Source organism: Nicotiana tabacum, chromosome 21 (assembly GCF_000715075.1).
Source record: "Nicotiana tabacum cultivar K326 chromosome 21, ASM71507v2, whole genome shotgun sequence".
NCBI classification, from domain to species: Eukaryota; Viridiplantae; Streptophyta; class Magnoliopsida; order Solanales; family Solanaceae; genus Nicotiana; species Nicotiana tabacum.
In genome coordinates, this window is record NC_134100.1 from 75,628,435 (window position 1) to 75,649,909 (window position 21,475).

General features: G+C 40.0%; 1 protein-coding gene across 1 annotated transcript; it reads right to left on the reverse strand.

Annotated features, from left to right (window-relative positions):
- Positions 1–7,435: 7,435 nt before the first annotated feature.
- On the reverse strand, positions 7,436–21,385 carry LOC107829392 (zinc finger BED domain-containing protein RICESLEEPER 2-like). The gene is made up of 3 exons (XM_016656862.2): positions 19,546–21,385; positions 19,424–19,452; positions 7,436–7,864 (listed from the first exon to the last, which is right to left on the reverse strand). Exons 1-3 carry the CDS (start codon positions 21,383–21,385, stop codon positions 7,436–7,438), a joined length of 2,298 nt encoding a protein of 765 aa, XP_016512348.2.
- Positions 21,386–21,475: the final 90 nt, after the last annotated feature.

Consider the following 21,475-nt stretch of genomic DNA (forward strand, 5'->3'; position numbering starts at 1 on the left):
GTAGTTCAATCCTATCCCTAGGTAGAATCTATAAAATGAGGGTTAACGCCTCAAGTTCTTGTTAATTAATCTTTTCCAACCCCAAATTATCTTTTCCAAAATTAATTCGAAGTAAATGGGCAATTCCTAGGGTTAGCTAATACCCTTGGAAACATTAAGGAACAAGAATAATTAAAGAAGCAATAACTCACTTCATAATAAATAAAAATCATTCAATACATAAGCACAAGGTTGACTTTCTGGTTTGACTTCAATACATGCGATGAAGGGATTCGCATTTGCGAATGTTGACTGTCTGATTTGACTTCACATTTGTGACCCTCATTTCGCATTTGCGAACATTGTCTGGAATGATTGACTTGACATTTACCAAGTTGATGTCGCAATTGCGACATCTGAGGCCATTTTCCATATTTCTTCTTTTCAACTTCTTTTTGACTCGTTTTCACTTGGTTTCTTCATGATCACTTCTAAATCATATAGAACCTGTAAAATAGAAGTAAACGACATTAAACACACAATTTTATACATCAAACATAGCAAAAATCTAAGCTTAAAGACGAGATAAGTTGGTAAAATACCAACTTATCAAAGCCGCGCTCCTAGTAAAGTTGAGCCCGAATCATCCCGGGAAAACACTCGCAGAAATGAACCAGCCGCAGATAGGCCAAATAAAGTTGAACCTGGTTCAATCCCGAAATAATAAAGATGATTGAGGAATTGAAAAAGCGGGTACAAACGGGAGAAAAGAAAATTGAAGCTAACGACAAGAAGGTGGAGACTTACAACTCCAGGGTCGACCAAATCCCCGGGGTGCCACCGATATTGAAAAGCCTAGACTCCAAGAAATTTGTTCATAAACCCTTCCCTCCGAGCGCAGCCCCGAAGTCGATCCCTAAAAAGTTTCGCATGCCCGAAATGCCTAAGTACAACGGGATAACTGACCCAAAAGAGCATGTGACCTCATACACGTGTGCCATTAAGCTGAATGACTTAGAAGATGATGGGATCGAATCTGTCTTGCTGAAAAAATTCAGAGAGACCTTGTCAAAAGGAGCTATGATATGGTATCACAACCTACCTCCTAATTATATTGACTCGTTTTCTATGCTTGCAGATTCCTTCGTAAAAGCACACGTCGGGGCTATCAAGACCGAGACCAGGAAGTCGGACCTTTTCAAAGTGAAATAGAGGGATAATGAGATGCTCAGAGAATTCGTCTCACGGTTTCAGATGGAACGGATGGACCTGCCTCCGGTCATTGGCGATTGGGCCATTCAGGCCTTTACCTAAGAACTCAATACTTGAAGCTCGTTGGCTTCGTAGCAGTTAAAGAAAAATCTGGTAGAATATCCGGTCGTAACTTGGGCTCATGTGCATAACCGATATCAGTCAAAAATTAGATTCGAAGATGATCAGCTCGGATCCCCTATTAGGTATGTTAATCCTATATGAACCAGTGACAGACCCAAAAGGGACATTGATCATGAACCGATGCCAAGTAGGAACCGATATCATCCGTATATCGGTGAACGTAGGAGTAACAGATCCGGACAAAACCCTACGAGACCTGAAAATAGAAGCAATCGGAGTTAAAATAATCGGAGACTCATAAGCAAAAACGGTTTTGACAGGCCCATCGGGCCTAAGGAAGCACCAACGTAATCGAAGTACAACTTCAACGTCGATGCTGCTGCTATCGTAACTACTATTAGGCACCCCAGTTACACCAAGTGACCTCGACCTCTATAGTCTGATCCAGCCCAAAAAGATCCTAACCTAATGTGCAAATATCATTTCACTCACGTCCACAGAATGGAGGACTACCGACATTTAGGAGCGGAAGTGGCCCGGTTATTCAACAACAGACAACTCCGAGAGTTCCTGAGAGATCGAGCCAAGAATCATTTTAGAAATAGAGATTCTAATAAACAGATCAAGCAGGAGGAACCTCAGCACGTCATTAACATTATCATCGGCAGGGTCGACGTTCCCCAGGGGTCGATGCTGAAGCACACCAAAGAATCCATCACAAGGGAAAAACGGACTCGGGATTACGTTCCGGAAGGAACCTTGTCTTTTAACGACGAGGACGTTGAAGGGATCATACAGACCCACAACGATGCACTGGTAATATCTGTACTTATAAATAAATATCAAGTTAAGAGTGTGTTGATTGATCCAGGTAGCTCGGCCAACATCATTAGATCGAGGGTCATTGAACAACTCGGTCTACAAGATTAGATCGTGCTTGCAGTATGAGTTCTAAACGGATTCAACATGGCATGCGAGACCACTAAAGGTAAGATAACATTACTGGTGAACGTCGTTGGGACCATTCAGGAAGCCAAGTTCTATGTAATCAAAGTAGACATGAGGTACAATGCTCTGTTCGGAAGGCCATGGATCCACAACATGAGGGCGGTACCCTCGTCTCTCCACCAAGTGATGAAATTCCCAATGCCGGGAGGGATAAAAACAATTTACGGAGAACAACCGGCTGCAAAGGAGATGTTCGCGGTCGACGAGGTGGTTTCGGTATCCGCACTTACAACGACCAAAGGTTTAGGTTCGGCCGCTAAGCAATAAGCCAAATATAAATTACCTACACCGGCCCCGACCTGACCGTATAAGTAGGGAAACGATGAAGACGATGATTACGGGGTTCCCAGGTCTATTATAGCCCCCAGCGATTCTGATGCTACCAAATCGATAGTCGAGGAACTAGAGCAAGTCGTATTAATCGAGCGCTTGCCCAATCGAAAGGTATACCTGGGCACGGGGTTGAGTCCCGAGCTTAGAAAAAAACTCATTCAATTCCTTATGGCTAACATAGATTGTTTCGCTTAGTCCCGCCTTGATATGACAGGGATCCCGCCGGAAATAACCACTCACAAGCTAAGCCTGGACCCAAAGTTCCACCTGGTCAATCTGAAGAGGAGATCCCAGTCCGAGGTCAAGCATGCATTCTTCAAGGACGAGGTATCCAAACTCCTTAAAATAGGGTCCATCCGGGAGTTTAAGTACCCGGACTGGTTAGCAAATGTAGTAGTTGTCCCTAAAAAGGGAAACAAATTAAGAATGTGTGTAGACTATAAAGACTTGAATATGGCGTCCCCCAAAGACTCTTTCCCTTTGCCTAACATCGGTCGCATGATCGATGCAACGGCCGGTCGCGAGATCCTCAATTTTCTCAACGCTTATTCGGGGTACAACCAAATTCGGATGGACCCGAGTGATCAGGAAAAGACTTCCTTCATCACTAAGTACAACACATACTGCTATAACGTGATGCCATTCGGACTAAAAAATATCGGTGCCACTTACCAATGCCTAGTAAATCGTATGTTTGAAGAACAAATAGGAAAATCAATGAAGGTTTACATTGGCGATATGTTGGTTACGTCCCTGCAAGCAGAGGACCATTTGAAACATTTGTAGGAAACCTTCAGCATATTGAAGAAGTATAATATGAAGTTGAACCTGGAGAAATGTGCATTCAGAGTTGGGTCCGGGAAATTCCTCGGGTTCATGGTATCCAACCGGGGAATCGAGATTAATCCCAATAAGATCAAGTCCATCGAAGATATCACTGTTGTGGATAATGTCAAGGTCATTCAAAGGTTAACCGGGCATTTCATCTCGAGGTCCTCCAACAAGATCCACCGTTTCTTCTCACTATTGAAGAAAAATAATAACTTCTCATGGACCCCGGAGTGCCAACGAGCCTTGGAGGAACTCAAGCGATATCTCTCGAGCCCACATCTACTTCATACTCCGAAGATAGACGAACAGATGTACCTATACTTATCAATATCCGAGATAGCGGTAAGTGGAGTCCTGGTCCGGGAAGAGGAAGGTACGCAATTTCCAATCAATTATGTTAGCAGGATTCTAGGCGAGGTCGAAACTAGACACCCTCACCTAGAAAAACTGATGCTTGCTTTGCTAAGCACCTCTAGGAAGCTGCAACTGTACTTTCAATGTCACCCCATATATGTTGTAACTACTTACCCATTGAGAAACATAATGCATAAACCCGAGCTCTCGGGACGATTGGCCTAATGGGACGTTGAGATCAGCAGGTACAATATCGAATAACGGAACTGGACCGTCATCAAGTTTCAAATTTTGGCAGACTTCATGGCCAACTTTACACCGGCCCTAATACCCGAAGTCTAAAGAGAGTTATTGTTGAACTCGAGGACTTCTTCGAGAATCTGGACCCTCTTTACGAATGACGCCTAGAACGCAAAGGGATCCGGACATGGCATTGTATTGAAGCCACCAACAGGTAATGTAGTTAGACAATCTATTAGGACTATAAAATTGACTAACAACGAGGCCGAGTATGAGGTCATGATTGCAGGTCTCTAACTGGCCAAAAGCTTGGGGGCAGAGGTGATCGAAGCTAAGTGTGACTCCCTCATTGTGGTGAACCAAGTTAATGGGACATTCGAAGTCAAAGAGGAACGAATGCAAAGATACCTGGATAAACTATAGGTAACGTTACATCGGTTCAAGGAATGGACTCTATAACATGTACCTCAGGATCAAAATCATCGATAATGATTCTTTCACTAAGTTGGGATCGTCGGTCAACGATGATGAGTTCAACTCGGGGGCGGTCGTACAACTCATGAGATCGGTAGTGGAAGAAGGTCACACCGAGATAAACTCAACAAGCCTGACTTGGGGCTGGAGAAAAATATATAGAGTATCTGTAGACCGAAAAACTACCCTCAGACCCTAAGGAATCGAGGACTTTGCATACGAAGGCGGCCCGGTTCAGCTTGTTAGGAGACGATACCCTATTCAAAAGAACATTCGATGGCCCACTCGCAATATGTCTAGGACAGGGAGATACTGAGTATATTCTGAGGGAGGTCCACGAAGGCACCTGCGATAATCATTCGGGCGCCGAATCATTAGTTCGGAAAATAATCAGAGTAGACTACTACTAGATCGACATGGAAAAGGACGTGAAAGACTTCGTACAAAAATGTGACGGGTGTCAAAGGCATGCTCCGATGATTCATCAGCCCGTGGAGCTGCTACATTCGGTTTTGTCACCCTAGCCATTCATTAAATGGGGGATGGACATCGTCGGCTCCCTTCTATGGGAACCCGGCAAGGCTCAATTTATATTATTTATGACTGACTATTTTTTTAAGTGGGTGGAAGACCAGGCGTAAGAAAAAGTCAGAGAGAAGGAAGTCATCGATTTCATTTGGCACCACATAATATGGCAGTTTGGAATGCCGGTCGTGATCGTCTACGACAATGGGAAATAGTTCATCGGCAGTAATGTAACCAAGTTTCTCGAAGATCATAAGATCAAAAAAATCTTATCAATACCTTACCACCCTAGTGGGAACAGGCAAGCAGAGTCCACCAACAAAACCATACTCCAAAACCTCAAAAAGAGATTGATGGACGCTTAAGGAAAATGGAAAGAAATTTTGCCTGAAGTCCTATGAGCATACCGTATGACCTCGAAGTCTAGTCTCGGGGCCACCCCTTTCTCGTTGGTTTACGGGGCCGAAGATCTTATACCGGTCGAAGTAGGGGAACCAAGTCTCAAGTTCCGATATGTGACCGAAGAGTCAAATGATAAGGCCATGAATACAAGCCTAGAACTTCTAGATGAAAGGCGCGAAGCCGCCCTCGTCCGGTTGGCCGCCCAAAAATAACGGATCGAGTGGTATTACAATCGAAGAGCCAACATTCGACACTTTAATGTCGGGGACTTAGTGTTAAGGAAGGTCACACTAAGCACTCAGAACCCGAACAAAGGGAAGCTAGGGCCGAACTAGGAAGGTCCATACCAAATTATCGATATCACCGGAAAAGGATCGTACAAACTCGGAGCAATGAATGGTGAACGACTACCGAACAATTGGAACATAACTCACATGAAACGATACTACTGCTGAGGTACGACCCCACTCATTTCTTTTATTTATTTACATTTTGGACTAACACTTGTAGGAGACCGTCAAACAACGATACAATTTTTAGGCCTGAAAGCACGCGTTGCACTCTTTATCTCTTGAACTAGTTTTGACAAAATAGGTTTTCCGGAAAGGTTTTTAACGAGGCAACAGTGGATCGTGCTAACTTAGAATTGAAGACCGGTTATGAACCAGTGTCAAGGATCACATCAACAGTATCTGAGGCTTCTCTATGATCAGCCTCGAACACTGGGGGCATCACCCTCGGATAATGATTTTAGCAAGGAAAGAAAATTTGTGCTCGAATAGTCTAGGCTCGATCGATAGGATTTACTATAAGGGACAAATGGTCAAATAAATCGTGCCCAACATAGACCGCCTGAGACTTGACACAGAGTTTGTACACATGTGTAACCTTGTATATTACGCATAGAAATGAAAGTTTCTACCTTGCGGATAAATATTTTATCCCTTAAATATTTTTCTTTCTTACATTTTGTCCCCGGAAAACATCAAGCCTAAGGGCCACCTTACTCGGGGAATGCCGCCCAAGGCAGGTTCGGACGGCCCGGGGGCACAAAGCTTACTAGGCAGTGCCTAAACTTTAAAAGCTACGGCCACCCCCATTCGGGGATGGTTGTTTCAGTTAAGCCCGGATGACTCGGGGTAACAAACCCACTAGGCAACACCGGAAATAGAAAGGCTACAGTCGTCCTAGAATGGCTTGGAGACGTCTATTACCCGTAACCAAAACATAAGGCCTTCAAAATTTCTAAACTGGTTTAAAAGGCTACCCTCGGCAAATTGTAATCTAAAATATTCTAAGTACTTTGGGGAAAGATTCCAGTCATACCGAGGCCCCCGGGAGTCTTAAGCAAAATAATATCGGGAACAAGGCATGTTCAAACCTCCGAACAAGACATAAGGCATTCGATATCTTTAAAATCATAAAGAAAAGAGCGAAAGGAAACAAGCTAAAATTGTCGAAGAGAATTCTACAAAGGCCAAACGGCCTCAACAAAAAATACAAAGGTGCAAAAATAAAGAAAAATCTACAAGGCACCTAAACAGCCTGGTCTCCGCCGGAGCCCGCCTCATCGTCGAGACCATCAGGGTCTTCTACGCTCCCGAATTCGCTCAAACCCTTGGAGTCTTCATTGTCCTCGGGATACGTTAACTTCTTGGCCTCGGCCTCAAGCCCCTTAGCACTTTTGACCTCGGCCGACATATCAAAACCCCGAGCATGAACCTCCTCGAAGGCCTCCCTTCGGGAATGCCACTCCAAGTATTTGACAATGTCTTTCAGGCGGTCCTAGGCTGCCTCGGCATCAGCTTTATGCTAGGACACCATCTTATCTTCATCGGCTTTGGTTACTTCAGCCACCAACTTGGCCACTTTAAGCTCCTTGGCAAGGGTCTCTCGATCGGCAACAGCCGAGCTCGGCTGAGACCGGATCTCCTCAATTATTTGGGACCGTGCCTCAGCCTTCACCCTCAGTCGCTTGAAGTTGGGCCTCCGCCGAGGTCAATTGCACCCGGGCAGTCTCCTTTTCCGAGGCCAAGCGGTCCATCTTACCTTTCCACTCTTTGGCCTCGACCTTGATTACATCCATCTCGACCCTGGGTTGGTCGATCCGATCAATCTTTTGTTGGACCTGTGGGTTCTGACCATTAGTCACCATGTCTAGCTCATTCTCACTAACTTCAAAGATTTTTACATATGAAACTAGGTCGGCGTGTTCTTTTCGAGCCGCGTCCAACTCAGCTCGAAGGATCTTGGCCTCTCCTTCACGTTGCTCGCTGAGAAGTTTGTACGTGTCTCTCTTCTTAGCAAGCTCTTTGACTTCGACTTCGAGTTGGTTCAGATCATCCCGATACCAGAGGAAGGTTTCGCGGTGAAGCACCGATGCCTACAAATACGAAGAAAGATATTAGAATTATCAAAAAAGGTTAGTTCAAATATGAGGGGAAAAATTGAAATCATCAGAAATTATCTAGAGTTACCCGGTTCAAATTGTTCTTCGTTGAACAGGCATGGCACGTCTATCTCGTTCATTTTTGGCCCAGTCTTCTTCAGTCACCAGGCACCGGGGAACTGGTTGATCAGCATCGGGCTCGAGTTAGGCCCACCTGCCTCCGAGGATGGACTTTTCCTGGGTACCTCTAAGTCACCTAACCCGGTGACATCCTTTGTGGTGGTGGAATCCATGCCATCCGGAGAAGGAGACTCAAAAGGTAAGTCCTCGCCACCGACTGGAGGCCTAAGCTAGACATCCTTAGGAAAGCCTGCAAAAAGAAGTAAAGGAATTAAGGGCTTAATGTTAAAAGAAGAAGCCTAACATAACCTACTCGGGAAAGAAGTCTCACCATGGGAACGTATCACGACCCAATTTCTCCTCCGTTGGGTATCGTGATGACACCTAGTCTTAGGGACTAGGTAAGCCTAACATTTTACTGAATAACAACAATAATAAATAACATCTAACAACTTTTGAAATAGAAATCTCTATAAAATTTATAATTCCCAAAACCGGTAGTACAAGTCATAAGCTCTACAGAGTTTGCTACGATTCTTTTAAATACAACTGCTTGAAATAAAGTAACAGTGTGAATACAAATCAGAAGGTGACTCCGAAGCCTGCGAACGCAGTAGTAGGTTTACCTTGAGTCTCCACAGCAACAATCAGCACAGCTAGCTAATGATCAACTGACTTCGAAATACCTGGATCTGCACAAAAATGTGCAGAAGTGTAGTATGAGTACACCACGGTGGTACACATCAAGTATCAAGACTAACCTCAGTGGAGTAGTGATGAGGAACAGTCAAGACACCTACTGGACTAAATAACCTGAACAAAGTATAAGTATAGAAACAACAGAGTATAACATCTACATAAAGATTACGTGATATGACTAACAATACAGTAATTTCAATAGGAAAGGACAACAACAAGTGTTAGCGGAATACCATAATAATAACACAGAAGGGTGAACGTAAACACAACCTAAATCCGAAATCACAGATACAGCAAGAACAAATAATAACTCAGCAACAACGACCGCTTTCACATCAGGTTTTAGTTAACAAACTCCACGAGGTACCGAACCTCGGACAAATCACAACTCACGGGTCTCAATACCTGAACCCTAACACTTGGCATACTGTGCCCTCATTACACCTCATAACTGCACTGACGACTCACATGCCAAATAGAATCATTCACACATTGAACGCAAGTAAACAAGGGTGTGCATCTACGCGTATGCTTGTGCAAGTGTCCTAACATGGTTCATGCCAGCTAGTAAGTATAGGAAAAGAAATGGACATCACGTAGAATGTTTTCTCACAAATTTTCACAAGATAAAACTCACACAGGTAAGTGTACCACTACACAAACATCAACAACAAGAATGCCCCCAGGCCATCACAAGTCATCACAAATCAATCACTGGCATATCCCACCTTGTCTCCCCATGTGTGCAATAGTAAAGTGAATGCCCGCCTTGTCTCGCCACATGTGCATAATAATATTCCCACCTTGTCTCGCCACATGTAAAAACACACACACACACACACACACACACACACACACACACACACACACACACACATATATATATATATATATATATATATATATATATATATATATATATATATATATATATATATATATATATATATATATATATATATATTCCGCCTTGTCATGCCGCATGTGCAAATATAAATAGTAACAATAGCACGGCAGAAACCTCGTGCAACCCCATAACAAAAAGATGTCAACAAAGGGCACTCCCGAGATACCGTCTCATAGTCCCACAAGTAAATTCTCAACAAGGGATCTCCCGAGGTACCTCTTATAGTCCCAAAAGTAAATATGCAAGACATGGAGGATCTCCCGAGGTACCGCCTTGTAGTCCCAAAAGTAAATATGTAAGACAGGGGATCTCCCGAGGTACCACCTCATAGTCCCAAAGTAAATATGCAAGAACAATAAGTACAACAACAACAATAACACTAATACAAGGGTACAACAAATAAATCAACTCAGAAATTCCAAAACTCAAAGGAACGGAGGAATTAATTCACAAGGAGTGGCCACAATAGAGAATGCTAATCATAATAAGAACAACTCAACAAGAAAGGAAATATTATGTAACAACGGTCCACAATGTACAGTTCGACAACGAGGAAGCTAACACAAGACGAATAATTCCAAATAAGGGCAAGTCAACTAAAATGTAGGATATCTAACTTCTTTTAAGGTTGACAATTAAGAAAGAGATACAACAAATTCAATTAGAGATAAGCATCAGAAATATAATCATAGCCTCAATTAAGGATGAACAATTACAAAAGAGATAATTATAACTTTAAATAAAGATAAGCAGTTAGGAAAAAATAACATGGCAATAGAAGAGATAACAATTTTAGTTAAGGCACAGATGACTCAAATAAGCATCAAGGGCGGATCATGAAGTAATTAATTCTAATTAAAGCAGGTAGAGGTGAAACTAGTAATTAAGAGACATATTCATAACATAACAATTGCATATTCAGTTAATACAAGGACGTAAGAACCCTAAGAGGCCAACTTTACACAAATAAGTCCGAGCACGTACTCGTCACTTCGCGTACACGGACTACAATTAGCATAGAAGACTCAAATCCTAAGGGGTAGTTCCCCCACACGAAGTTAGGCAAGATACTTATCTCCAACCAAGCTCAATCAATCAGTAAGAATGCCCTTTTCCTCAATTATCCGACTCTAAATGGCCCAAATCTAGCCAAACACAATTACATATCATGAATAAAATTACGAGAAACTAATTTAAATAATACATCTACGAATTTAGCAAAGAATCAAAAATTCGGCCCAAAAGGTCGACCCGGGCCCACGTCTCGGAATCGGGTAAAAGTCACAAAATAGGAACACCCAATCAACCACGAGTTCACTCGTACCAAAATTATCCAAATCTGATATCCAAATCTGAATCAAAACTCAAAAATTTATTTGAAGAACTTTCCAACTTTCTTCCCAAATTTCTCAACCAAATTCTTTAATTAAATGATGAATTCAACTATAAATTAATGAGATATAACCATAAAAGAATTAAGAATCGTTCCCCACAAGCTTCCTCCGAAAATCCCTCGAAACTTCGCCTCAATCCGAGCTCTCTAAGTCCAAAATTGGAGAATGAAATCAACCCCCACACTTAGCCCTTTTCTGCCCAGCGATTTCCGCTTCTGCGGGCTTCCAGTTGCACCTGCGACGCCGCACTTGCGGAAAATCCATCACAGTCGCGGACTTGACTTACACACCTAGGTCTGCTTCTGCGATCAAATGACCGCATCTGCGAGTATGCGCCTGCGAACAAATGTCCGCTTCTGCGGACTGCCCCTCCAACTCACTCTCCATATCTGCGGAACTTCAAGCGCATCTGTGGGCTCGCAGATGCGGAACTTCCCTCGCACCTGTGACCCCTGGACATCTCCTCAATCTTGCTTCTGCGTTTGGCCTCTCGAACGTACGTGTCCACACCTGCGGCCACCCCACCGCAGGTGCAATTACACCAGAAGCTTGAAAGCTTCAGCAACTACACAAGTCCAAATTTGAATCTGTTAAGCATCCGAAATTCACCCGAGTCCCCCGGGACCTCAACCAAACATACCAACAAGTCCTAAAATACCATACGAACTTAGTCGAGCCCTCAAATAACAACAAACAACGCTAAAAATATGAATCACCCTCCGATTCAAACTTAAAGAACTTGAAATTTTAAAATTTCTACAACCGATGCCGAAATCTATCAAACCGCGTACGATTGACCCCAAATTTTGCACACAAGTCATATTCAACATTAAGGACCTAATACAACTTCTGGAATCGGATTCCGACCCAAATATCAAAAAGTCCACTACCGGTCAAAATCTCCAAAATTTTGACTTTCGCCATTTCTAGCCTAAATAAGCTACAGACCTTCAAAACACAATCCGAATACGCCCCTAAGTCCAAAATCACCCAACGGAGATAACGGAACCGACGAAACTCCATTCCGGAGTTATCTTCATATAGTTTTGACCATAGTCAAAATCCTAAGGCTTAAGCTTCCGTTTTAGGGACTAAGTGTCCCAAATCACTCTGAATCATCTGGTAATTGAATTCAATCATGCACGCAAGTCAATACACATAATACGAAGCTGCTCAGAGCCTTATGCCGCCGAACAAAACTTAAATTCTCAAAAGGATCGACCGGGTCCGAAGTCCTCACTCGAATAAAATAGTCATGCCAGCCTTGATCCCGGTCCTCATCGATACTTGAGAACGGGGCTTTACTGGCTCGACGCACAAGATTTATCACCCTCCCCCCTCCAAAAGATTTGGGGACTGTATAAGAAGAGTAGATGATCAATGGTGAATGAGCGCCCATTGATTTTGGTCACAAAAAAACCGGATGGGTGAATCTTGCCTAGGCACACGTTGTACCTGTTGCAAAAATCTAAAATGATCGGGTCTACCGGGCCCAATATAAAGGGATAAGTTTAAATACTTAGATGTCCCTCGACATAGGTGGTAATGGCCTCTTCGGGGTCGGGGACCACTATGTCTTTATCGGCACAGTTGCAGTCTTTTCGGACAGTAGGGAGGACTTCTTCGGTAATCGAGTAGATGTATCTCGATACCTCCTATCGACCCTGTACGAAGGAAGGCATTTCAACCTAGAAATCGTCGTTGACCGATCATCCCCCGGGGATGAATATTTTCAAAGGGGGTTCGGGTACTGGTTCATCAACGTCCACGCTCGGAACGGTCTCCTCGACCTCAGTAGCCTGCCGCGAAGTAGAAGGAGCTTCTTTCTGGGGAACAGTTTTGGAAGTCTTTGCAATTCCTTTAGAAAGTAAAAATAGAGGAAAGTCTGGGAAAGATAAAGAAAGAAAGGAAGTTGATGGATTAGACTTGTTGTCTTGAGAAGAAGATGGGTAAAAATTCTTGCAAAGGACCTCGAGTAACCGGGGTAAAAATGCTAAAGAGTATTGAAATCCTGAGGGTACGAGGGTAGAAGGTTTGATATAAAGTAAAAATGAACAAAGGAAGGGGTATTTATAGTAGTTCAGCGACGTTTCATGTCCAAGGATGGTCGACCGGCGGCTAACATGCATTTAATACCATTATGACTTGACTGACGAGACATTTCGGATGCTTTGCCGTTTCTGCCGTGATGTGTCGAAGTAAGAATCGGAAGCTCATATCGTTTCTCGTCGTTTATTCTCCAAGAAATAAGGGGACTATTTGTATACGGGTGAAATCAAGCTCATGGTGCATCCCGACCTCCGATAAGATAAGCCAGGCTTGAGACATGGTGGCAAGGGATCGAAATCGAGCCAAAGGTCCAACCGAGCCAGAATCTGGGAGCATGACGCTTGCCCTAGAGAATGTTGAGGTCATGATTCCGAAATCAGTCCTAGACTCGAACGACTTCGAAGAACATTGTCGGACAATCAAGAATAGCCAACAGAAGGCCGAAATATCCGTGACCGGACGGATATCACGACGGGGATCTCGACACGTATCGACAAGGAGCTGGCAGTCAGTTAATCAGAATATTTTTTACCTTTAATAAAGTTGTACCTAAATTAGGATTCCCCTACTATATAAAGGGGGTCTGATAATTCATGAAGCACATTGTAACACGCACTCAAAAGCAATATATTATTATTTTCTTTGTCACTAGCTCTTGCTCATTTTCATTGGTGTCGGCCGTGGTGAATCGGGCTCGAGAGTGATTATTTCACTAAGGCTGGAACTATCTTACTCGTGTGGTTTGAGTTTATTTTATCTTTGTTTCTTCAATTCTACTTAATTTATTGTTCTGTATCAAATTAAACCACGTATCCTTAAAATCACTTACAAATTTAATTGTTATCTGATTTTGAGGGTAAATAGATACAAAATAAATATCAAATAGAAATTAAAATCCTTATAGTGAACAACTGCAAAATTTCTTTTCCCAGTGAAATACAAACTATTATTGAGGAGGAGTAGGAAGAAGAAAGAAAAAAAAGAGTTGGAGAAGAATAAAGGTAAAAAAAGTTAACTACCGTGTATATAAAAATAAGCTTATTATTATAAAAAATTATAAAATTGAAATTAAATATTTAAATACCAAGCTTATGCGAAATAACACACACAAATTCTTGACTAAAATTTATTCCCTTCGTTTTATTTTACTAGTTTTAGAGTACGCGCTTTGCGCGTATACCCCATTTACATATTCCTTCGAACTTGAGTTTTATTTATTTTGACTCTAATCATAGTATAAGTGATTTTAATGACTCTAAATATTTTTATGTTGTGTTAACTTAAAAATAATTTTACTTTTATGACTAATTTTAAAAAAAATTGAATTAGATTTTCTTGCTAGATAGTTAATTCAAAGTTTAAGGACACTAAATATTTTTAAGTTGTGTTAACTTAAGAATAATTTTACTTCTATGACTAATTTTTAAAAAATTAAAGTAGATTTTCTTGCTAATTAGTTAATTCAAATACCTAATTATTTATTCTCAACGTTAAAGAAATTGGCTCTGTTAGGGTTCGTAGTCTCATCCTGAAAAGCTTTTTTCTTTCTCCGGAATTATTTATTTTTGTTGATTCAAATTCTTAATATAAGTTCATACAAAATTTTAAGTTTTTAATCATAATTATAATTTTATCGAGTATGAATTCTATTTTTAAAGGATAAGACATTGATGTATATTTTAGTTCCGAATCCTTGTATCTAGGGGATTGTTAGTAATATTAACTTTGTCTCTATTACTCTTGAATATTGTTGGATATTTTTTTTTGTTATTTGTTCTAAGTGTTGAGCATAATTTTCAAATATTAAACAAAAAACTGTTGATGAGAAAAATACTACTATTTAGTAGAAAAGAGTTAAAGTATAATATGAAAATGTATTATAATCTCATGTAATACAAACTTAATTACGAGATAAAAATTCAATCATCTCAATAACGGTGATGCCAATTAATGATTAACAATTGAAGAAAATTATATAAGAAAACTAGTAAACTTTACCCGCGGAAAACATCAATAAAATTTGAAAAAACGAATTTATCGAGTTAATAACAAATGTAGATATTATCCCTCTTTTTATGAGAAAGAAAATAGCCAATAAATAAAATACATTTGATTTAATTCATAAATTTAGTTTATTTATAGCAAATAATCTATGTGATGTATAGTTAACTGTATATTATCAATGAATATTACTTAAGTTTTATCTAATTAAGAAAGTTCAACACTAAGCAAAATAAAACCTATAATTAAAATAAAAGTTGCATAGATTCTTAAAACTACCAATTACACAAATAAAATAAAACTAATTGTGTGTAAATCCTAACATTAGAATAATGAGTATTGTTTTTGTCACGACCCAAAATCCAACTAGTCGTGATGGCACCTAACCTCACCCGCTAGGTAAGTCAAATAACACAATCTGATTTAATTAATAATTAACTTACTATAATACACTCCCCAAGGACTGGTAGTACAAATCACGAGCTTCTAAGATTAGAATTTACAAAACTGGTATGAAATAGATACATCATCTGTTCGAAGTATACAGAAACAAATTCTTATAAATCTAAGGCTACCATGAATAAGAGGCAGTTATGACCGGAACACAGGTACATCTTCAAATCCAGATCCCGTCGATCGCAGCAACATCAACATCCAATATCTGCACGCGAGGTGCAGAAGTGTAGTATGAGTACAACCGACCCATTGTACTTAATAAGTAACAAACCTAACCTTAGGTTGAAAGTAGCGACGAGCTAGAACACAAGTCGGGGTCCAACACCAATAGCCAACAACATTTCATAACAATATAATTTAAAGCACTATAAGTAATAATTCAACAATAACATGCTCAACTTAATCATGATTTCTGAAAATACCTTTGTGTCACGATCCAAAAATCCACTAGTAGTGATGGCACCTAACCCAACCCGTTAGGTAAGTCAATTTTTAACTATCCAATTCCAATGAAATTAATTAAAAGAAAATATCTAAAACCGATACATCTCCCCAAGAACTGGTAGTACAAATCATGAGCCTCTAAGAATAGAGTATACAAAGCGGAAATGAAATAAATTCATACTCTGTGCGCACTACATCATTCACCAATAACAACTCACTCATCCCGCGAATTTCATTTACTCATACGTGAAATATAAATCCTTAACCAGGAATTTCCTTATTTGAGTCATCCTCGATCTCAACTTCTGCAAGTCATAGCTAACCCACAAGTATGCCTCCGACCAAAATTAAAATTTAACACCTAACCATGAAATCAAATGGTCAATAGCAGACTCCCCCACTTGGCTCAAAGCCATAGATTAAAACATTCCATAACTCATAATACCAATACTCTCTTACTGCCATAATGCCACAGTCAGTCCAACAAAACTTCTTCCCAAGTTCAAACAATTCCAACCATAAAAATACCTCAATCATCCGCTAAGCTCGTATTCATCCTCTTAACACACAAGTCAACTTTCTCAACCAGATTCAGATTCAAATCTCCACCCACACACCCCGTCGGCAGAAAAAAAAACTCTCCACTCACATCATAAGAAATACTCCTACATAGATTACTCCGCAGGGGATAATCTACCTGCTTAGCTTCAATCTGGTATCTTGTTATATCTTTTTCGCAATCACAATTACTATGCAATCACTTAGTCAATCTGTGTCCAACTCATTACCTAGACATGAGAATTTTATTTACCCCAAAAGTTTAACAATATAAAAGATCCTTCAAAACATTCATACTGGAGACTGTACGCCACATCAATTCGAAAATCAAGGACCCAATGGACTTTCCTTTACATTACAAGGAAATACTTCTCATCATATTCAAATCGTCTTAACACATCCCGCATTTACATCATACTCATCACAAAGCCATTATGCCGCTCATCGAGCCACAACTTTCACTCATAGGGATATTACCGGACATATGAGTCCAAATGTACAAGTTACAACTGAAGCTACCGAGCCTAAGCTACGGTCTAACCATGACCTCAAGTCCTCCAGACTGGCCCATCACCAAAACACAGAATACACACCTCAAACCTCATTCAAAGAATCACAAGCCGGCGATGCACAGCTGATACCGAGCGCTCATGTGCGCATACGAATACGTGGAAGGAATTCAAAGAGTTATATTTCAAGCTGAATCAATTCTGCACGATAAGAAAAAAAGGATGGGAAATTATCCTAAATGCTTTGTAGCCTCTCGAAGATAAGTATGGACGTCATCATACCGATCTGCAAGACTCTACTAGACACTTGCTCATGACTTGTAGAACCTATGAACCTAGAGCTCTGATACCACCTTGTCACGACCCAAAAACCCACTAGTAGTGATGGCACCTAACCCAACCCGTTAGGTAAGTCAATTTCCAACTATCCAATTCCAATAAAATTAATTAAAAGAAAATATCTAAAACCGATACATCTTCCCAAGAACTGGTAGTACAAATCATGAGCTTCTAAGAATAGAGTATACAAAGCGGAAATGAAATAAATACATAGTCTGTTTGAATAATACATAAACAGAGCTTTTATAAATCTAAGGCTACCCTGAACAAGAGGCAGCTACAACAGGAATGCAGGTACATCTTCAAGTCCCGCAACCATCGAGCACAGCAACAACAACAGCCAACATCTGCACGCAATGTGCAGAAGTGTAGTATCAGTACAACCGACCCCATGTACTGAGTAAGTAACAAACCTAGCCGTAGGTTGAAAGTAGTGACGAGCTTCTACCAAAGTCGGGTCCACAACCAATAGTACACAACAATCCATAACAACATAAAGCAAATAATACCAGAAGTAACTCAGAGATAAAATACTCAGCCAGATAATGATTTCAAAAATAGTAGTTCTTTCTTTTAAATACATCAGTAAAAACCCAAATTGTTTGCCGAAGTTGCCAATAATATGAATAGTTTGAAAACAATAAATTTTTTCAAAACTATTCTCAATAATACATAATATATTTCATTTTCCTTCCGGATAACCCGTGTAAAACAAATGCATCAATATGCCCATCTGTCAAAAAATGTGTGAGAAATCATGAATTATGTGATGTTGTACAGCATGAGGAAAAATACATCTCTATGCCTGTATGTCGTGTATGCATGCCAATGCGATGCAACTCAATGATAAAATCATAAACAGCCCCTCGGGCAGCACATCACTCATATACAGCCCCTCGGGGACCTCACAGTCACTCGTGCCACTCGGGCATACCTCACAATCACTCTTGCCACTCGGGCATACCTCACAATCACTCTTTCCACTCGGGCATACCTCACAATCACTCATGCCTCCCAGTCATTCAACACTCGGCACTCAACACTCGGCACTCGCACTCAGTAGGTACCTGCGCTCACTAGGGGTAGGGCTGCTTATCAGGCGGATCAGGCGGTTATTTACTCTTAACGGTTTTGCTTATCGGTTATCGGCTTTTAAATGTATTAATCCGCTAGCCACCCGATAAGATATCGGGCGGATTGGTATCGGTTTAGCTATTATCGGACGGTTATCGGTTTAGTTTCAGTTGATTGAAACTTAACATACTTCAGCACAGTCAACATTTCTCATACATTCAACATTTTTCATACATATATATCAACTACATTCAAGTGTATGGTTATTGTCTCATACATAAGAATGTGGACTGCTTGGGGTATTAGAAGATAGGGACTGCTTGAGCATAAGAATGCATAGTGCTGTTAGCACAGCAGCCATAAGAATTTTACCAACAAAATTGCTCTTCTTCTATCAAGGCCTACAATTAACAAAGAAAGTTTATGTTTTAGACCCTAAAAACAACTATTGCTTGCAATACTGAAAGAAAATAAAAGACAACTGACCACATTGTCACACCACCAGCACAAAGTCACAAACATATCCAAGGACCAAAATTGAACTGTTTTACACCAGTATTAACTACCAATATAATACTTCAATGACTTAAACCAAACATAAGTAGTTCAATTGTAAGTATTTACGTCATAATGAGTTCTACCCCAATACCATAAAAAACTGGCCAAGAAACAAATTGTAAATAACAAGCAAATCAGATATCTGTAGTATATTATATGAACTTTAGAATATCTTCTCACCAAACTCATAGATAGGATAGTTTAGAGTACTTTAGAATCAAATAACATGAGTGTTAACATGAGTGTCTGGTGATACTATAAACCTGCATTTATCATGATAGACAAAGCTATTACATATGCTTCACAAAGCTATAAACCTGCACTTATCATGATATTAGCCGTTACATATGTTTCACAGAGCTATAACCCATAGGGAAAGAATATGAATGATTCACTTCCATAATTCGAATTATTGCCATATATATTAGCACTACATGTCAATTACAGAAGGGTCTTTTCCATCGCTAGCTAAATCTGAAGAAAGAAAATTAAAAAAATAAGTCGTGCGATAAATATAAGCATATCCACAACTTTTATATACAACAAATATAGTAACAATATTATTACCTTGTTCAAGCTGCTCGATTTTATCAAGATCTTCCTCAACACAAACAGGTTGTTTTAATTTTTCATTTCTAAGCCAATCTTGAAGACACACTAAAGCTTGCACCAATTTAGGAGTTAATGAACTCCTAAATGAATCAAGAAGACGTCCTCCCGTACTAAACGAACATTCAGATACCACACTTGAAACCGGAACAGCTAATACATCACGAGCCATCTCCGCAAGAATAGGAAATCTAGCTGAGTTCAATTTCCACCAGAGAAGAACATCAAATTCTTTAGTGTCATCCTCAGTTTCTTCACCAAAATATTTATCTAACTCTATTCTAGTATCCACACCTCCACTTTCACTTTTATATTTTTTTATATCTTGCATGAGTGATTCTAAAAGTCCTGTATTTTGGGTGCTTACTTGACTTCCAGAAAGCTCGGAAGTAGAAGTGTTCAATGAAGAACAATCTGAAGATGAAGCAAGCACGACACCTTTTGAGCCGGACTTTACATACTCACTAAATAATGAAGTCATGTACTTCTTCACTTCTGCTTGTATAGTTGCCCCCAGATCTTGACCAAACATCTTTACAAGTGCATAGCCAACTGATTCGAGCTTGTAACGTGGATCCAAAATACATGAGATGAAAATTATATTGTTCATTTTCCCTGGATCACCCCAATACTTATCAAACTTTTCTTTCATCTTCTTTGCTATTTCACTTAAAACTGTATCTTCATTTGCTATCAATTGCTTCAAATAAACAACAACCACACAAATTTCAAGAAAATGAATATTCGATGTAACATAACGTGATCCAGAAATTTTCAAAGTAAGAAGATAAAAGATTTCAAGAAACTTTGTAATTCTTTTTACATTCTCCCAATCACTACTCAAAAGTTCACCTGTAGGAATTCCAACTTCAATATAAGAATGCTCAAGATAATGTCTCAGGCCAATTTCACTAGAAGCATAATATGAAAATGCACTTTCAAATTCAACAGCCCTACGCAACATCAAGTAGGTGGAATTCCACCTAGTTGGAACATCCAAGCATAAAGTTTTTTTACAATTTAGTTGTTCATCATCAAAACATTCTTGAAACCTCTTCAACCTCGCAGGAGATTGCCTAACATATCTCACTGCATGCCTAACACGTTCAATAGACACTGAAGATTCTTTTAAACTATCCTGGACCACAAGATTCATGATGTGAGCCATACATCTCGCGTGAAGGTGATTACCGTTCATCAAATTAGTTCCCATTTTTGTTAATTGCTTAGACAATTCTTTTACTGTCACGTTATTTGAGCTTGCATTATCAACTGTGACAGTGAAGATCTTATTTATCCCCCACTCACGTAAGCACCTACAAATACCATTTGCCATATCTTCGCCTTTATGACTAACAATAGGACAAAAATTAATTATTCTCTTATGCATATTCCATTCACTATCAATCCAATGAGAAGTGATACACATGTAATTGATTCTTTGTATAGAAGTCCAAGTATCAGTGGTAATACATACTCTTTGTTTCGTTTCTATAAAAGACCTCTTCAACTTTTGCTTTTCTTCATTAAAAAGATCAAAACAATCCCTAGTTACAGTACTACAGGAAGGGATCCGAAAATAAGGTTGCGCCACTTTCATAAAGTCTCTAAAACCTTCTTTCTCAACAAAGCTAAAAGGAAGTTCATCAACTATTACCATACGACATAACGTCTTCCTACACTCTTCTTGATCAAATTTCCAAGCAACAACAACTACATCACCCCCCGAAACAGATTTAAAGCCTAAATTTGATTGTTTTTTATCAACAATAGCAGGGCGTTTAGGACACTTAAACATATGAGAAAGAAGTGTCGACGTACCGTCTTTGGTTTTAAAAGAATACTCAATAAAGCAATAATCACATTTTGCCTTTGTAGTCCCTTCAGA